General features: G+C 42.1%; 1 protein-coding gene across 2 annotated transcripts in view; it reads left to right on the top strand.

Moving 5' to 3' along the window:
- ZNF516 (zinc finger protein 516) overlaps window positions 1-17,232 on the top strand; it is a 99,407-nt gene extending 82,175 nt beyond the window's left edge. For both annotated transcript variants that reach the window (XM_066184531.1, XM_066184536.1), the window contains exons 3-6: window positions 2,511-3,980; window positions 9,459-9,563; window positions 10,472-10,539; window positions 17,016-17,232. In XM_066184531.1, the coding sequence (XP_066040628.1) occupies window positions 2,511-3,980; window positions 9,459-9,563; window positions 10,472-10,539; window positions 17,016-17,075 (1,703 nt within the window). In that variant the 3' untranslated portion in view covers window positions 17,076-17,232. The remainder of the gene's footprint in view (window positions 1-2,510; window positions 3,981-9,458; window positions 9,564-10,471; window positions 10,540-17,015) is intronic.
- The last annotated feature ends 2,005 nt before the right edge of the window (window positions 17,233-19,237 follow it).

Raw genomic sequence — 19,237 nt, 5'->3', positions numbered from 1 at the left:
TTCATTACTGTTCTTGTGAGGCACCAGAGGAATTGAATCTAGCAAGACACTATGAAGAGGTGTTAGAAGCTTATAGTTGTGTTTTGTAATAGGCTTACAAATTTTCATTTTCATCATTTTAAATACACTGAGAGCAGTGGGGCAACTACAGGCCTATACACCTCAGAAATGCCTTCATCATTTTCCTGCTCCGTGTTACATTTTCCACCTGAAAAAATCCCTTTTTCATAGATGGATGCACCAGGAAATAGGGCAAAAAGGACTGCAGCCACCTCAAAATTTGCAGTCCCAGGCTTTATGGGGGCACATGAGACTGTGGGCTGTCTCTCTGCTTTCTCCTCCCCCTCCCCTCCCCATGGACTGACCTAAACTGAACAGTTCAGACCTAAAGACCAAGCCCAGATCTGACACGTGCCACCTCTCACAGTCTGACCTTGTCCTCCTTGCTGAAACAGCTTGGGCCATAGATTTTGGCCAAGCAAGAAAGAATGCAGGAATGTCTGTGGTACACAGAGCAACCTGGGAGTTGCAGATGTCTGCTGATGTCCCCCTTCATCACAGCTGCACAGGTGGACCAAGAGCCTCCCAGATCTGTCGCCCCTGGAATGGGGCTGGCAATGGCTTCCCACCTCCTTCCTCTGCCCAGTACAGCCAGCAGGTCGGGTCTCTCTCCCCTGAGTACTGCTGCAACCAAAGGATTTGCTTTTGCTTTGCTTTATTATTTACAATGATCAAAGCAGCCACTCCTTGTGATCATAAAGAGAAGCCTTAAAATTTTACTTAAGAGCACAAGTATTTCGGGCTTTGACAGATACGCTTTGAAAACAACACAGATGTGCAGTGTCAGATTTCACTGCTGCATGCAGTGTCTTTGTTTCAAACTCTAAATTTGGCTAGTAGTGGTGGGCATGTGCTTTCCCAAAACCTTGTCGCCTGCAACACTGGAAAAAACAAGTTTCCGGCTTGTGGGGATATTTTTTCCCCCTGAATATGCCCCCTTGGAGAGTATGAAAGGAAAATGATCTTAGCAGAGAGAGCATTCAGCCCTGCGAGGCTGCAAACCTATGGGTTATTTTTAACCTAATTACCTCGAATTAAACAACAGCCTACGAATGTTTTGCTTGAATTGAAGATGAGGATAGGTAGACTTTATGTGCAGAGCAGCTCCAGCCAACAGCGTAGTTCTTCCATTGCACCGTGCAGAACAATGCCCGTGGCGGTGCCCTGCACTAACAAATGGCGCTCGATTTTCTGAAGGGCTACCTTTTCTGAGATGATGTGAGAGGATTTGCAGCTCTAGAGCAGTTCACTCCTTTCTCCTTCTCACCCCTCCTGTGGATGCTGTGATCGCTTTGGGCTGGTGACGTTTTAGATGGAGCACGGTCTCCTTACACTTGCCTGGCAGTGGCTCATTAACTGCGTGTTAATTGAAACTGAAAGTTTGTCAGATGATTCAATTCAGTTACATGCTAAATGGATTCAGTGCAGTAAGCATTACTGCTGTGATGAAAATCTCTGTGGAATTGATCTGTGAACTGATTTAAAGGGATTCATTGGCTTCATCAGTGGCTCTCAGAGGTCAGCATTGGGAGAACAGGCAGATGTAGCCACGCTCCCAGCCAAACCAATCCTGCTCTTCTCTTTCACCCTAAACAGTTTTAATTACTGGCCAGTATGTTCCCTTACCAGGACATATGTTAGGTGGATAAATTTACTTTGGAGAGCTGAGAAGTGAAAAAGAAGATGAGGAAAATTAAAAATGTGTTTTGAATTCTGTAATCCAAATGGCTGAAATGTTGAATTCTTATCTTCCTGTGGATTGAGCAGTCACAAAATTTTCCCAAAGTTTGACTCAAACATAAACATATTTTACAAATTAAAAAAAAATTAAAGAAACCAAAAGATAAATGTTTGCTTTAAACTAAAAGATGGAAAATCCAAACTTTACACTCTCTATAACTCATGTTTTATACTTGGCCACTGCAAAAGTTCCCCTTAAGTGGGCAATTTATTCTGTATGCTATACCTGCTTGTATGGTTGGTTTCCGTGTGGAGCCAATTTTTATTACTGAGTTATAAACCCTTTGAAAATAGGGGCTTGTAATGGAAGCACTGACAGACCTTTAACTAGGTCAGTTTTATCTGGCTCCATTATCTTTGCTTTTGTTAAAGCATTAAATGGTTGCAGATTTGTTTATTTTTCTCGCAGTCCTAGAATTTTAACATGGGTATGTTATTGAATTGTTTTTTCTTCAAAATGTCATGAACATGCAGTGTTAGAGAGTTTATCCAGACTCCACAGTCATCTTTAAAGGTAAATTGAACTGTTGTGTCTTATTTCAAGATTTTCTTACTCATACTGTACATTTGGTCTGTAACACAGTATTACCATAGTAATACCAAAATTTCCTTTTTCTCCTGCTATCCTTTCTAATCTTGAATTCTGCTGTGTCTTTTGGGCTCCTTTCTGTGTAAAATGACAATGATGTGTTTTTGTTTGTCCCATTCAGATGGAAAGCCATACCATTGCAACTTCCCCAAAGAGGAAACCCCAATGATAACATCTCAGTTGGATGAACTTCCAAAGCTGGGCAGCCGCAGCACCAGAGAAAATGAGGCCAGGGAATCTAAACCAGAGATTCCTGCTCTGGTGTCAGCACTGGAGAGTGTCATCAAGGAACCCTTTTCAAAATACCATGGTTCTGCAGACATAAAGATGCCAGTATTTCATCATGGCCAAGGGCTTCCTTGCTCCAGTCACATCGTTAGCTTTGCTTCGGATATGGGCCAGACATCTTCAGACATTGTCATGGACTTGAAAACATCACTTGAAGTGCAGGCTCGTCGTGCTAGAGAAAATTTGCTAGACTTGCACAGGGAGCATCCTCTGATAGAAAAAGGTGCTGAAGTTCTAGAGATAGCTCCACTCGATTTGAGTGAAAAATCAACAAGGGATAATTCATGCAATAAATATCTGAATACATCCTTGCAGGCTGCTTTAATTGTCTACCCATGTCCTTTCTGCAGTCACAAGACCTACTACCCTGAAGTCCTATGGATGCACAAAAGAATTTTGCACAAAATCAGCTGTAACTCGATGGTACCCCCGTGGGTTCAACAAAATGGATTCAAGAGTATTAGAAACAACCTGGTCTTTCTGGCGAGGAGTGGACGCACTGGCCCCCCTCCTGTTCTCGGTGGTAAGGAATGCCAGCCTTTGCCCATTGCCAGATTTACACGTACTCAAGTGCCAAGTGCGTTGCCAGGTTCCAAACCCAGCTCTCTTTCTGTTGGGATGGCTGCAAAGTCCGGGAGTACGCATCCAGCAAAGGACAGTCATGCGCTCGGCCACTGTGGTTCCCGCGTGTCAGGGCTGGATGGGTACAGACAGCCGAAGTTAAACCATTCCCAGGAGCAATACAGCGTAGCAGCACAACAAAAAAGCAAATACGAAGCAAATTCCAAACTTATGCAAATGGGAACCTATGGCAGAAGCGTAACACCTACTCAAACAGTCATATCCAGGCCTAGCATGCAGCCCAGCAGTAAGCAAGTGGAAAAGTATGTGGTTCCCCAGGGAAGTGCTGGTTTTGCCTCTCCAGGTAAGCACTGTGCATCCGACCCCATGAAGGCCAAATACACCCCCCCGCTGCAGTACCACCCTCTGTGTAAAAGTGAGCAGCAGTACCCTAAACACGAGGAGCCGGCGGTGCCTCAGAGGGAGCCTCACGTGAAGGCTGGAAATGAGATGAGGACATTGGCAAACTGCACAGCAGTAGCACGAGCCAGTCCAGTGCTGCAGCCTCAGCCTGGCGCCGTGGGAGTTCCTCCGGCTTTACACTCCAGCAAGCAGGATCTGGGATCAGATGGGCATGAGAAACATTTGGACATTTTAAATATCTTTAAAACATACATTCCAAAGGACCTTGCTTCACTGTACCAAACCTGTGGTGCCAATAGCCCTGTCCTAGATCACACAGGTAAGATTTCCACAAGCTCTTCTGTAGCTGAGGGCATAGTATATTTGTTCCTTCATTGTTCAGAGCCATGACATGCTGTTTTCCAGTTTTTTCCTTTTCTGCCTTTAACAGTTAGGATTACAAGTTCACTGTTTTTATCATTGCTGGATAGGCTTGAATGAGTTTGTTTACTGCTCTCTTAACATTGCAGCATCCCCCCTTGTGCACTGTGTGACATTTCTGTCGCAAGTTAAATGTATCTGGTTCCACCTGGAGTACTGCTGTTCCTTTGTCCTCTTGCTTCAAGCAGGCTAGAGTTACACAGATGTGCTGTCACAGGAAGATCCCCCTGATATGCTGGTGCTGGCACACATCATCATCTTTTTGCTTCAGGCAAAATAAACATCCTCTGGGGCTTATCTGTGATGTTATTTTGGAGGTTTTGTTCAATTTTGTCTGCAAACAAGTCTTCCAACAACACAGAGGGATAATCGCTTGTCAGTGTCCTTTGTCTTTCTTGACAGAAGTCTTAAGATCTTCCTTGTCCATATCAAAAGCTACTAGGTGTTTTTCAAATGAGTCTTTTGATCTGATTGCGTGCTTATAATTAAAAAGAGGTAGAGCTGTACATGTGCCTGCTAATTCACATAAGCAGAAGAATCAGTTGTGCAAGTAGGCAGTTTAAAAGTTCAAGGTCTAAAAAAGTTCAATGGTCATAGGAAAATACACCTATGTATTTGCATTTGAAACTGTACTCTGATGATCTGGCAGAATTATTTTGTCTCAGTGAAAACTGAAAATCACACTGATTGATTACACAGGAGATGTGTGTATGTCTCTAGGGGAGGAGAATTGGAGCAGAGTCTCACCTCTCACTACCTGTAAATCATGCTATTTTTTATACCCTTCTTCTCTTTGTAGAAGTTGTGCAAATCAACTCCACGGTGAAAAGAGCACACATTCCAGGCTGGTGTTCCAGTGTCCTCACTTGACATAATAGACTCTGTTTTGTCAAAAGCATGTGTGAAATGGAGCTTTTGCAAGTCGTACAAAATCCAGGACACTTTGAAACTGGTAGTTTTAAGGACAGCTGTGGTCTGGTGCCCAGAAGGTGTGTGCAAGTTGAGGCAAGGAAGGAGCCCAGTGTTAGGTCGGGTCTTGGTGGAAGGGCATTTTGGAGGAGACAGGAAGGCAGAATCTGTCTGACCTAGTCCATGAGTGAGTTGCACCTTTCAGCCACCTCACTGTCAGTTCCGCTTGGTCACTTTAGAGGTGGTTCTGTGTCGGAGCCTGTTACTTATTGAGCAGATCATTTCTCAGGAGCTTAGGGGCTGCGTGATGATTGCAACCAACATCAGGCTCCTGGGTTTTGTTAAGGAAGCAGAGGAAGACATGCTCAGTTTCTAGAACTACAGTTTCAGTGTTTCGTAGGGTTTTTTGTCCAGCCAGCTTTGCTTTTGCCATCCCAGAAGATTGTTTTCTGAAGTTTCTCCATGCCCACTTCCTGCTCTTAAGCACCAGTTAATTGTTCCACCCCCAACTCGGGGTAACTTCACGTGGGTGCCCTCCTTGAAATTATTTAATAGTACATTGTGTCAGCCTGCTCACAGAAATCTTACTGGTCAGTGAGCTCCCAGCCGTGTTGGGAGGGATAAGAGAAAAACAGTAAAAGCTAGGAAATAGAAGATGACTTAGAGAAGGCAAGGACCAGAAAATTCATGAAGACTTTCAGAACAAAGTAGAATAGTGGCAAGGGTTTTTAAGAGGTCTCTATTTACCTGCTTTTTAAAAGAGGGATTTTTTTGCCAAAATGTTTTAGAGCTGGGATGTGAATTCTGGGGACACTTTAACTGGTGTCCTGTTCTAGGGCAAATTTGAGAGGAAACTTCCAAAGGCATCCCTCTAGAAAGTAGATTCAAGCGACCCCTCCCCCTACTGCTTTGGGAAAAGATTTCCTTGGAGAAAAGTGGAAAAACCCTGTTTATTTAACAAGCAAAGTTTCCACAAGCATAAAAAATGAATAATATTAAACAATAAAATCTCACGCTGTTCTGGAGAGATGGCAAATTCAGAAAGTCCTTGTCATGGGGTGTAGCTGGGCTTGCTCAGTCTCTTATCAGTCCCTCTTGCGCTGGAAAATGCCATCCTGGGCCCTGGTGGGCCACAGGTGTGAGCTCCTGGTGTTTTTCTGGGTTTTCAGTCCAGAACAGGGCTGAACAGCTCCAAGAAAAAGAAAAAACACAGTCAGGGCAACTGCTCTGCCTCAGCTAGCTAAAAAAAAAAAAAAAACCTAACTAAAAAGCGAAGGAGAGCTTTTTACAGTTGTCGGTGCTGCAGACAACACAGTCCAGGAGCAGAATGTAGGAGAGCAAGTGCAGCTTCTGAAAACAAACTCTGTGCTTCTTCTCCCCCCTTTGTTCTTGGAACCAGTCTTAAAGGTGCAGAACTTAATATCCAGCATAAACAGGGCAGAGTATTGGGGATACAAGCATCATAAAGTCATCCTTGGAAAATGGGAAGTTATTTAGTGCACATCTCTGCTTTGAAACCTCTTCTTTCATTCCAATTGTTTTGCAGCAATCAGGTTTTCAGAATTTGAAACCTCTTTTTTTTTAATGTAGCTTGTCTTGGTTTTATATATAACTTGCAGGTTGCTGATGTTTCTCCAAACCAATTGGCATGATGGCAGTTTTTCATAGCACTCAAATAAAAAGCTGCTTCAGGCAAAAGGAATGAGATCCTACCAACTGCAAACAGAGGAGGGTAATTGAACTTCATCTGAAATAACATATGGCTCTAGATGGGCTCAGTCTTCTGAGTCAGTATGCATCATCCCATTTAGCCTTAATACTGTAATGTGAATATGGCAATCATGACATAAAGGACATCCAAAAATCCTGCTTACGTATACTCTTTGTCATGTTTTTTTTCCCCTCAGCTGAATATTCCCAGTAGACTTTCTTTGGGGTTTTTTGGTGTATGATATCATCTTGGATCACATGAGATTATTTTAGTGTGTGGTAGTACAGTGTTCAACTTCCTTTTGAGTAGCTGCATTTGTTTTTGTTATCCTTTCCTTTATGTTTGTGTTTCTTTCAGTGTGTCATTGAAAGAGAGGTGCTGTGTGTACTGTTGTGATACAACTGCAGACATGAAGCTTACTGTGCTTAGGCTAGATTTCTTTCACACTGCCCAGTCTTCCCAAATGCCTGTAGAGAGAATATTACTGTTATGTTTAATAGAGGTTATTTATTTTATTCATGCCATTTATATATTAGGAAAGGGGGGGGTTATGGCAGCAGTTGCATTCTTTCTTGGGGGCTCTTATGAGACCAGCTTTGAGTATGGATTTCACAGGAACTCCCATTCACACAGTGGTGTTCATTTACCTTAATTTGTGAACACCTGTAGTTATCCACCCCCTTTTGTTCACCTAGAGGATAACCTGAGTGATGACTCACGGGGGTATGGCCTTGTGCCAGCCACTCCTATGGCTCAAAACCGTGTGAACTATCAAAAGCCCTATGTGGTACCTGGGAAAATGCAACAATGGCAAATACACCTGAAAGCAATCCACTTTTTTGCACCTGCTTTTTGAATAACTCCCATAAAGTGAGTGCTAGGGAGGTGTTAGGTGGAAGTCTTAACCCACTCGCCCTTGGTGTTTATACATTGGTTTACAAACAGCATCCTCAGCCTTCCCTCATGGGTGGGAGGGTGCTTCCATGAACGCTGTTGGGTTGGCTGCTGACATAAGTGGATTCCCTTTCAACAGAAGGAGATGTGGGTTATAGAGGGATTAAATGTCTTTCCAGAGGTTTCAGAATCATGACCTGAGGCACCCAGCTCTCCTAGACCTCAAAAAGCTGCTCTGCCAGTCCCTGCCTGTCCAGCAGTCAGCATGGCACTGCAAAGGCCACAACTGGTTGCTCCACACACTTCCCTCAGCTTTGCTTTCTAGCTTGGACAGTGAGGGGAAAAATGCTCCTAACAGCTCAGAAATCCTGCTTTAATCTTGACTGCCTTACAGGACAAACCTGTCCCATTACAGTTCAGTAAGGCTCTCATTGATATTTAGAACACTTACGTGATTTTTAAAATTTTATTTTGTTGGGTTTCTTTTCTTGGGTTTGTTTGTTTGGGGTTGTGTGTGTGTGTGTATGCCTGATCTGGATTTTTCCCCAAATCATGATCTTGTATTTGACTGTCAGAAACTTAATTTTGTGAATGAGAGTTCAGGTGCATTATGCAGACTGTGCTGCCATCTGCAGGAGGTGCTATTATAAAAGGAGAAAACAGTCTGTGAGTGGGGCGTTTGGAGGTTTTTTTTGCAGAAAGGTGTTTCTTTGCAGTGCATGGTCTGGTGAAAACCATCCCAGGATGCTTGGTGTCATACCAGCAGAGCAGATGGTAGCTGTCTTCTTCTCCATTCATTTTCAGATGCAGGATCTATAGTTTGGATGAATCTTGTGGCATCCTGCAGTTGATTTTTCAGTTGTGTAGAGGTTTTTTTGTTGCCACTTTTTTGGTCACAATTTTTTTATTTTTAAATGCTGTAACTAGGGAGGGGGGACATGAAAGAAAAGCTGAAACTTCACTTCTGTTGACATCCCTCTCAGAATTTCTTTAAAAGCCAAAGTATTCCAGTGGCAAATGGAAACATCAACTCTTTTCTTCCAAAGAGGGTGTTTTACCAAAATAGAAAAGATGATGTTCAAACATTTTTTTTAAATAATAAAAAAGCCCAATAAAAGTCAAATGTGTCTTTTTTGATCAGCGGCAAAAAGACAAAGACCAGCCCTTTAAGTCAGATGCTGTAAACTGACCTTTGGAGAAAAAGGAGAGGTTTGAGCGGTTTTCCACAAATGCTAATGGCCTAGAAAACATGTTTACCCAGGGCTGGGGGAAGGCTGCTGTGCTGCTACCAGCTCAAAATGTCCGGAATGACACTTTCATTCACAGATGTCTTTCGTCTGTGCCTCAGAGGTCCGGGGTCAAAGCGGCACCGGCAGGCAGGTAGGCAGGGGCGAAAGGTTTGATCAGTCTGCGATGGCTCCGCTCGCTCTGCATTTGTCTCTGAGGTATTGCCGCCTGGGGGGGACAGTCGGGCTCTGGTCCTACTCACTTCCTATTATCCATGTGACTTGTCTCCGCCACGCTGGAGTCACTTTGATTTGCCTGATGTACTGCTTGACAAAGCTGGGTGATGGCTGAGAAGTGGATCCAGCTGCTCTGAAAAGCGCACACCTGACATGCCAGTCCTGGTGCGGGCACATCATGGGGAGCATTTTTTAATTCAATGTAATTTATGCATTCTTGCAGTCCTGTGTGTGCCTAGCCTGTCAGCCAGTGCCTAGATGAAGGCTGACAGTTGTCATCCAGGGCCTGAAGGTAGCCTCACATAATGACACATTAGACATACTAATGATGTTTTCTTCTGGCATAATGTTTTCTTCTCAACTTTCCTCTCTCCTCTCCCCGCCCCCCCCCCGACTACAGGGATGCTCAGGACACAAACACGCCAAGGAGACTGTGTCTGCAGAGAATGTGGAAAATGCTTTACCCAACCCAGCCACCTCAGGACTCATCAGAGGTCCCATGCAGGTATCCTTTTCACACTCGCTCTTACTTTCTCCCTTTCCCACTTGACTGTTTTCAGCTTCAGCTAACAAAATGCCAAGAATTATGTTTCACATACCATGTTAATCTAAGTAATTCCAGTCCCTAAATCTAATAGACAGGTTTTTTATTTTTATGACTATTGCTCTTGTTCTCCAAATATTGCTTACCTGATCCCTGCCCGAACTCCATAAAATTGCAATGCATCTAAGATAAGTCTGTTTGCAAATGGTTTATTCTAATTAGAGAGTAGGGTACTCAGAGATGAATATGCTAATGAATTCTGTTGCCACCAGCACAAATTGAAATCAAAGTACCCCTTTCAGCACAACATAAGGCTTTGTTTTGCCTCATCGTTGCTGTTGACAGGAACATTTTTGTGGGAAACGAGATTTTTCCTCAGACTGGTCAGCCCTAAAATGGGAAATCCCTACCAACCTTTTTTAACCTGACACGGTCTGTAGCTGAGGCTGGAGGAGGCTGAAGCCACCAGTGTCATGAGCCCTCCTGAGCCTTGCATGAGACAGTGAGAGTAGCAGGTTTCTCCTCAAAAGTGTGAATGATGCATACATAAGCCAGTCTGATGCAAAATGACAGAAGCCAAATGGTAAGTAATGCAAGAAGAGGGTCCCTTTACACATACACTGATAATTAATGTTGTCAGTGATTGCTTTCTTCAGCGCTGAAGTCTGAATTAAAAAGGGCAGTGGCCCTAGGCTGCCATTAGCACACTCTCTTACAGTAAGTGTTACGGTAAATTGGTATTTTCCGGCCACAGGCTAGTAGCTGGTGTCTTTTTTTGAACGTGGTTAATCTGTAATGGTCTCAAATAATGTACACACACTAACGAACCTTGAATGTTCATCTGTTAACAAGCCCCCTTGTTCCCACAGTGGTATTTGAGTCTAATGGACTCCGAGGTACTGAAGTTCACACCACCTCCGCAGATGCCCCAAAACAAGTATGTTTTACAATTAATTGGGTGTTTGGTTTTTAATGTGGTAGCTGGGAAAAAATTGCACAGTGATACTCATCACTAAAGCACTGACTGTTTCATAAAATGTATAAATAATAATGGTATTGCTTAATTTTTAGCTGTTAAATTTTTAGAGCATTTTATCAGAATCTGATACATAGAGAGTCAGTTAATTGTAAAGCAGGTAGTGTTTAAACAAACATATCACTGGCTTACTGGGGACTGGGTGGGATTGGTAACTGTAATGTGCACTGATGTGTAATAGTGGGATAGTACATAAAGAATTCCTGGAAATTTGCTTTAACAATTTTTATCACGTTTTTTGCTGCAACAAGACACCTAATGTTTAGTCTATATTTTCCTGAAGAATATTTGTACCCTGATACCCAGTATCTGGCATTTGAAAAGCTCTCATCCACGAGTTTCCATGGACTCAGTTAGTGTGCTTTCCTGTTTGTAGTATACAGTTTCCTATCTTAACAAACACTTCCCAGAGCTCTGAATTATACATGACAAAGCTGTTATATAGAAAATCCTTATGAAAATGAACTTGTTTCATGTATCTTACGTTGTTGGGGAATAGTGTCATAGCCTGGACCTTCCCATTCCATTTGCTGCTTTGTTTCAGAGCACACCTTCTCATGGGCACTTCTTCTCCATTGTGAAACTGCCTCCAGCATCGCTCACTTCTCCTTTCATCCTCATTTTTAGTTTAATTTTCACTGTAGCAGCCCATGTCATCCAGTCCTCTTAATAAACTACTGCAGATGTTTTTAGCCATGCTTAGAGAACGCATCTTCATGCTACTCCCAACATTATGAAGTTTAGGAATTGGTTTCTACTTGCTCAGTAAACATTCTCACTGGGCACCACTGCACTGCCTAGTTCATAGGCTGTACCCTTCATGAAGACTCTTGCCAACTTCTCTGTGTCCATGCGTCTTTCTGGCGCAAAGGTTGCATGGAGAACCCAGCCTCTGTCACAGGAGTGTCTGAACTGACAACAAGCCATAGGAGTGGCCAACAGTTCTCATAAAGTTTCCAAGATGACATAGCACTTCAGTTGTTGTCGTGGGCAATGTTTGCTTTGCTTTTGTGGGACAGTCGTTGCTAAGTGATGCTGCAGTGTCTCTCTTACAATGCTTATCTGATACAATTGTGCAAGAACACATCTCTGAGTAAGGCATCTCTGAGTAACACAGTAAATGACAGAGAGACACACAGGCAATGTGACAGTGAAACACTGTAGCTCTGCCAACTTGCTTGACTAGTCTTTGGTTCTCATCAGTTAAGTAACAGATTTAGTAAACCTAAGCATCTTCTAATGTTTTCGCTTTTTCATTTTTTCATGTTCGTGGTTTTCTCTCGTGTAGTTGAGATCACATTCTGAAGGCATCTGGGCTTTCTTCTAGAAGACAGTATGAGGTCAAAGTTGGAAATACATTTCCAAAAATTCTGGAATGGCCATATATATCCAAAAAGAAATGTGGCAGCTCAGACCACATCTGGACTCTTTTTGTCATTTGGGTTATATTACTGCACAGTAAATTGACTCGTAATCTTGTCTTTGTAAACTGTTGTCATCTCAGAATTTGTTGACTAGCTTCTTCCATGGCAAAGGTAGCTTGCTCTCTGCGTCTGCCAGTCTACCTTCAAAGCATTTGGTTTTTTAAATTGCAGCATCTCTCAATACAACAGAACACCAAGGAGGGGTTAGCTTCTTGAATGGCTTCACTCATGCCAGTCAGTGTTTCTTCCACAGAAGATGCTGTGTGATCACTTCTGCAGGAGATCGTTCCCTTTCTTTTGTCTTGTTTGCTTCTCAGTACCAGCCTTTGTCTCAATTTGTCAGCATCTGTGTCGGGTGGGATTATTCAGTTGTCTGCTGTTTCGCCTGCTCTCATGGCAGGCAGGCATTGTGCTGCCCCAGAAGACTCCACCTGCACAGTCCCTGGGCGTTACAGAGGGAATTCTCTCATTTCCACAGGCAGCTGTAGGGGCCTTCAGAAGTGCAGAAATGAGCTCTCAGTGAGAACGGTGCCTGCAGCATTCTGTTAACATTACCATTTCCCACTTTAAACGTTGTCACTCCATGTCTTCATTTCATTTCTTAATTGGGGACAGATCTATTCATGAGAGTTTATGGTGTAAAGTCAGTTCAAGTTATAGAAGTGCCGTGCACATGCTCCGAGCAAGAAACAATAGTTACCATGTACGGTAGTTTGAGAAGGAAAGAGGGGGTTTTTTTGATGCCAAGTGGAAATGATTCACTTTACATAATGTTTCCACCTCACAGGTAAAATATCTTCCCCTGAGTAGTCTGCTAAAGAGTAAAAATATTAACATTAGTATTTCACAGTTCCCCCATTCCTTTCTCTAGTCAGCCAGAAGATCATCTCTAAAGCTTTCTTTTAGGATATGGTGTTAGGTAGGGCTTTTAAAATCCCCCAGCATGGTAGCTTACAACAGTGCTGTATTGAATAGCAGTTTTATCACAGAATAATTCTAATTCTGCATGTCAAAAATAGGGTCTATGGCCAGACTTTTTCAAAAATGAACCAGCCAAATCTATATTTAGGTGTCTAAATACGAACCCTATTTTGGGGTAATGAACCACCAACAGGAGGTGCAGGTGTTCAGCATCCCTGAAAAGGAGGTCACCTATAGGAGTGTGTAAAAAAGATCAAACACACACAGTTTTGCTACTATTAGCACTGGGCTGTGTTTCATGCTTTATTATCAGCACCACTGAAATATAAATAAAATGTAGGAAATAAGGTGTTCATTCATAACATTATTTATTGTGGTTTCTTATTTCTACCTGAATGCTTTTAAAAAAACCCAACAAAATGACATTTTTACATAAAATTAATATCCCATGAACTTTGGAATATTTCCTACTCTTCTTTATCTAAAGGACAAAAAATGCTCATTACATACGCCAAGTCAATACAATCTGTGCTAAGTCATGTAGAGTCTCTTGAAAAGCTGCCATATTAAACATATTGAATATTCTGAATATTTTTATATATGCTAACTATCCCAGTATATACATAATTAAACTTGCTTATCCACAATGAATATGTATCTTAATTTGGAATACTCTTAAGCGACATCCAGAGACATGATTTAGCAGGCACAAATTCGGGGAGCGCACTCCAATTGCATATACATGGCAGGACAAAAGCTGGCTCCCCTTCAGAAGGGGCCCTGCGAGCACGTGTGTCTCAAAGCAAGAGACTCCTTGGGGTCATTGCAGAGGCGCTGCCTGATGCTGCAGCCAGAAGCCCAATTCCCAGAGGTACAGGAGTCAGTCTGGAGCCTGCTTTTCCACAGTAGTGACAGCAGTGGTAGCAGTCTCTAACACATACGCCGCGCGTTTGACTTCTCCTTCTGCCTTTTCAAAGCCGTATAAAAACTCGGCCCACTTTAGGGATGTAGTTTATGCTCTATCAGTGTCAATCAATAGGCTCTAAAAATTCTAAGGGACAAGAAATTGGGTGTTCAAAAGGCGTGGTTTCCTGGTTAGCAATGAGGGAGAGCTCTCTTTAATTGAGTGTGTATGTATGTGGACCATATTTGCAGCACTGGAGCCAGGGAGGCCAAGTTCTCCATCTTCTGTGCGAGTGAAATAAGGAAAACCCCCAAAACTCCAACCTTTGTCCTCTCCAGAAAAACAGCCTTTTGTTTACAGAAAATCAATTAGAAGCTGCAGCCCAGGGAAAAACCCAAACTTTTGGTATCCTGAATTCTCCTTCTGAAGCTTTCCCCATGCCAGAAGGCAGCGATCGGCTTTTTTTGTGAAACAGCTCTGGACACCGCAGTTTTTGGGCCTCATTCACTGAAAAGACAGGTGTGCAGTACGTCCTGTACCTACTATGTGACCCTTCATTAAGGGGTCCATAAATCTCTATTTTCTTCACTATAAGTATTTTAAAATATCTCTTGCAGCATTCAATACTTGAAATAGGATAAATGTTAGTAGCCCGAACTTGGGGGATAGAAAGATTGGAAAGAACCACTGTATACATGTCTCATGTGTTGTGAAGGAACTTGGGAGAGAAACTGGGGACATCTGTTACCTATAATTTTTTTATAGTCTAGCAGCACTATAGCTCTGCTTGTTCTAAAGCAACTTTACAGAGAAGGGGAGGAGGCAAAAAAACATAACCCACATTAAAACGCTATTTAAACTATTGGTTTCTGAGTTTGGCTGGTTTGGGTTTTTCTGCACTCAAAATTCTAGTACTGTCTGTTAGAAGTCCTATTTATGACATTTGTTCATATGAAATGTCTTGCCTCAGTTCCTTGTAGAGTTTCTTCCAAAGATCATGATTAATAGTTCAGTCCTCATTATTGCAAATGTTATTTTTAAATAGTTATTCTGAGAACAAGAATTCCATTAATCAAAATAATAGATAATGAACAAATAAATGGCAACCTAATTTGTCTCGTTCATACATATGGAGATTATAATGCAAACAATCAAGGAACCATGGAGGCTGCTGTACTGGCGTCTGAGTAATATGCATGTACTGTATCTCTGTTACTTTATGAGCATTAGAGACAGGATTAGGAGCTGTAGTTCTTGTCCCAACACTTGTCCCCTGCTAGGAAACTGCAGTGGTATCTGTGCTCCTTGCAGTTTACTTCAATGTCATGCAATAATCTGTCTCCAGCATATTAACATGCACACAAACTGGACTTTTCCTTTTAACTGGGAAAAAGCACTGAAGTTGCTGTGAGAGCAGCTTTTGGCATGGAAACTCTAGGTTTCACATAAAGATCTGCTGCTTTTCAGTGAAAGTGAAGAAAGCCTACTTTTTAAAAGGGAAAGCATTCTTAGTTCAGGAGGAATTCAGTCCAAGTCTGTATCAGCCAGTTCAAAGTCCGACCATACCTTGGTGTGAGTATGGGGGAGTGAGCCCCTGGATGGGTTTTGGCACACAGAAAGCTCAAGTCCTGTTTACCAGTGAAACTGGGAGCGCAGCTGTGCCTGAGAGAGGCCCAGCCACCCACCACCTCCAGCCCCTCTGCGCTGTCCTTGCAGGTGTGGGGAGGATGATGGTCCTTTTCCTGGATCCCTTGTGCTCTGTGGTCCATGACATGCAGGGCACGCTTTCACCACCTCTCAGGCTGTCCATCCCAAAGGAGAGCCCCCAATTACAGCCCTTTTTTCAGTTTCTGCTGAGGGAGAGTGAGGCAAGGTGCCTGCCATCCCCTCCCCTCCCCTTCCCTCCCTCCTCCCCAGCCCAGCGAAGCTGTGCCGCACTCCCCCGTGTGCATGGAGCCAGTTCGATATGAGGTGTTGCAGTGATGAATGCCTCCTCCTGGAATTGTGGCTGTGTCTCTCAGGCATGATGCAGCCGCACAAAAATGTAAAGCATCTTTCTTAGTTTACTGCGGGAAATTCAGCATCCAACTAAGGAAGTTTTATCACATCTCTCATTCAGTTACTGTTTCCTACATTTCAAATATACTGCGCTCTGTACAGCAGCTTTTTTTTTCTTTAATTTTGTTGCAAATCTTTCCGACTTAAAACCAAACTTTGACTGGTAAATGTCATGAATCTCGGGCCAGGTTTAATTAGGAATTTTCTAAATCTATTAACAAAAGAGATGCACTTAATACATTATGTCAACCAGAGCTGGGCTTTCTTTAGCTATTTCGAGGGCTGCCATAGGCACAGCTTGAAACTTGCTTGGATTTTACATGGGTGCCGTATTTTATGTTGCATTAATTTAAAATGGTCTGTTTCACTTCATCAAGACTTTAGCTTAAGGATAATGCATTTATGTAAGATTAATCTTGCCATGTTGTTTTAGGATCAGGATTGTAAACTGCATTGTTCCGACAGTGATGTTCTAAATGTCATTTTAAAGCTTTTCTTGGGAGCTGCAGGCTCCCACTTATTCATGATGTTATCTTTAATTTCACTTGATTTTAGAATATCCCTGCTATTTTTTTTCAACATAGTAATTATTCATGAAATTTTTTTAAGAAAATAAAAGGAAGATGACAAGGGGGAAAAAAGCTGCCTTAGCATTTGACAGACCTGCACAAAAATTCAGTTTTTCTTCATTTAGCTTCCTCTGTGACCTCAGAATTCAGCCTTTTTAAAGCACTGATCTAGTTGTGAATCCCTTTTGGCTAGCACATAATTTCTACTTTTGGAGGCCTCTTCTTCCCCTCCTTGTTCTCAGCCTTCTCTGAACTGCTCTGCCAGATCCTGTTACTTCTTGTTACAGTCCATCAGGGGCTTTATATGGGCCTGACATGCTTTGCTCTTGGTGGAGGTGCTTAAAAAAAAAAACCCCAAACCCAAATTGTTCTCACGTGGTGGGTCAAGATGAACGTACGTGATGCTAATAAAGAGTAACGAATGCCGGCAGAACTTGCTGGAGGGCCATGCCTAGGAACAGGGGCGAGAATGAGCTTTTTCCCATCTTGTCCTTCTTGCAGGGGAGAGACCACGGCAGCGCAGAGGTCACCCACACGCTGCATCTCCGGAAGGGAACCTAGATGCCAGGTGGAGGAGCCCTGGCAGCTCCCCATGCTCCAGAGCATCCATCCATCCCCCTGCCAGCCACGGCCGCACCCGGAGCTGCTGCGCGAGGCTGGGAGCAGCACTCTGCCAGGAGCGGGGGGGTGCCTCCATGCTGTTAATCATCTTAAAATAAATGAAGATGCTGCACAAGATATATATAAATTGACATACTAATCAGTCCCATGGTTCCTTATTTCCTTTATAATAAACAGTGGAGTTGGCAAGCACTGTGGCGGCACAAGGCATCTATATTAATCAAGAGAAGTTTGAGACACTGGAAAAATTAAACTTTATGTGATTTGGACAGCATGAAGAAGTTAAGCACTGTAACAAAAACCTCCCTGATGCTCACAATGACTATTTGATACATTTGAAAAACAGCGGTGGATTCGAGGGCTGGAGAAGTATTAATTAATGAAACTGCCACTGCCTGTCATGCTGAAAAGCAAATTAAGAAAAAAACAGCAACAGAGAGAGGAAGAATGGGGGGTGCAGGGAGAAGGTGGCATTCGGTGCTGAGAAAGCAATGCTTGATGAAGGATTAAAGGGACTAAAGAGAAAGACCGTCATTCTGCAATGGTTTGTTTCATTACAGTTTGGGGACCACTTGCATTTCGAGTGCTCTTGCTCTTGACTGTGCACCATTAATAGTATGTGAATATGGAAATTGAAACACTTCCAGAGAAAAGCTTCTATTCTGGTTTGGAAAAGAAAAGCTAGTTGAACACTAAGAAAAAACCCAGGCTTCTGTGTTTTACTCTCAGGACCTTTTTTTTGTAACAGGGCTACTTTCTTCAACCTGGTCACAAAGGAAGTCTTCACTTAATGAAAAATAAAAAGGAAAAAATAAAACATTCAGCTGTCTAACACCGCTGATCTGTCTGTTTAGAAGAGAAAAGGTGTCATTGAAGGGATTCAGGCAGCCCTGCGGCCATAAGGTGCTCTTTGCTCCTGCGTTTGGTTCAACAGACCAGCTGCCGCTCCTCCTTGGGCCCGCTGACGTTCTGGAAAGATGAGGAACTTCTTTTGTGGTGGCGGGTTAATGTTCATATAAACGTGTCATGTCTTGTACTTGGTGATCACTGGTGGTGTTAGAAAAAAAAAAAAGAAAAAAAAAAGCTTTATATACCTCTTCTACAGTAACTCTTTAACTGCAAGTTTTCAAGGTGGGGTTGTGGCACATAACAGGTTGTTAAACCATGCAGTGTAAGCAATTAAAAATGTATTCCACAGATATAAATATTTTCTTTTCTTATTGCTATGACACTATGTGTGATGGTAATATTTCTGAAAGTTTCAGATTTTGCACATATAATTTTATGCATTATCAAAAGCTACTGCTGCCTTGAAAGAAAATGTTCTGTGAAAATTTTTGCAAAAGCTTTACTAGGTTTTTTTTTTTTTAATTGTAACATTTTGTAAAGGCAGGAAATGGAGTTGAAAAACAACTAGCATGCTAAATATATTTTTCAAAAAAGCAATAATTTTACATGTACAGAAATGATGCTAACCTTTAATACAGGTGAGACCACAGTTTACTTAATACAGTAATGGAATAGTGCTGTTTTTGTAGAAATGGGCTTCTGACAAAAGATTTGTTAAAAAAAAAAAGGCAGAAAAACCCTTAAAACATGATGTTTCTGTTCTAACAGTTCTGTTCTAACAAGTGGGTGGGGGGGGTATTTTTTAAAAAATCTAGTCAATAATTTGGGCTGGATACTACTTGTTACTTGTTTTAAATTACTTGACAGATTTTGTTACTTTGCAACACTTGCAACAATGCAAACTAACTTCTTACATTCTTTTTTTTCATACTAGATTTCCCTTATGCTATTACAGGAGATGTAAACCAGAAATCTCTGTAAGTCTCGGTGTAGTTAGGAATGTCTGTGCAAGTGCATAAAAGTGACTGTAATTAACTGTTCTGTGAAGTTATTTCAAGGGAGGTTGCATAGACACATTCCATACACCAAAAAAAAAAAAAAAAAAAAAAAAGAAAGAAAAGAAAAAATTAAATATTTTGCTGTGTTGCTTAATGATTATCATTTTGGGTTTGCACTAGCTTTCTCTTTGAGGTGTGGTTTTTTTTTTTTTTTTTTTTTTTTTTTTTTGTTTTCTGACTCATATTTTCCATGAG

Source organism: Chamaea fasciata, unplaced genomic scaffold (assembly GCF_029207755.1).
Source record: "Chamaea fasciata isolate MVZ Bird 193981 ecotype frontalis unplaced genomic scaffold, bChaFas1.0.hap1 SCAF_1, whole genome shotgun sequence".
In the NCBI taxonomy this organism is placed as follows: domain Eukaryota; kingdom Metazoa; phylum Chordata; class Aves; order Passeriformes; family Sylviidae; genus Chamaea; species Chamaea fasciata.
Note: the sequence above shows the minus strand (reverse complement) of the source record. Positions and strands in the feature narration are given on the sequence as shown.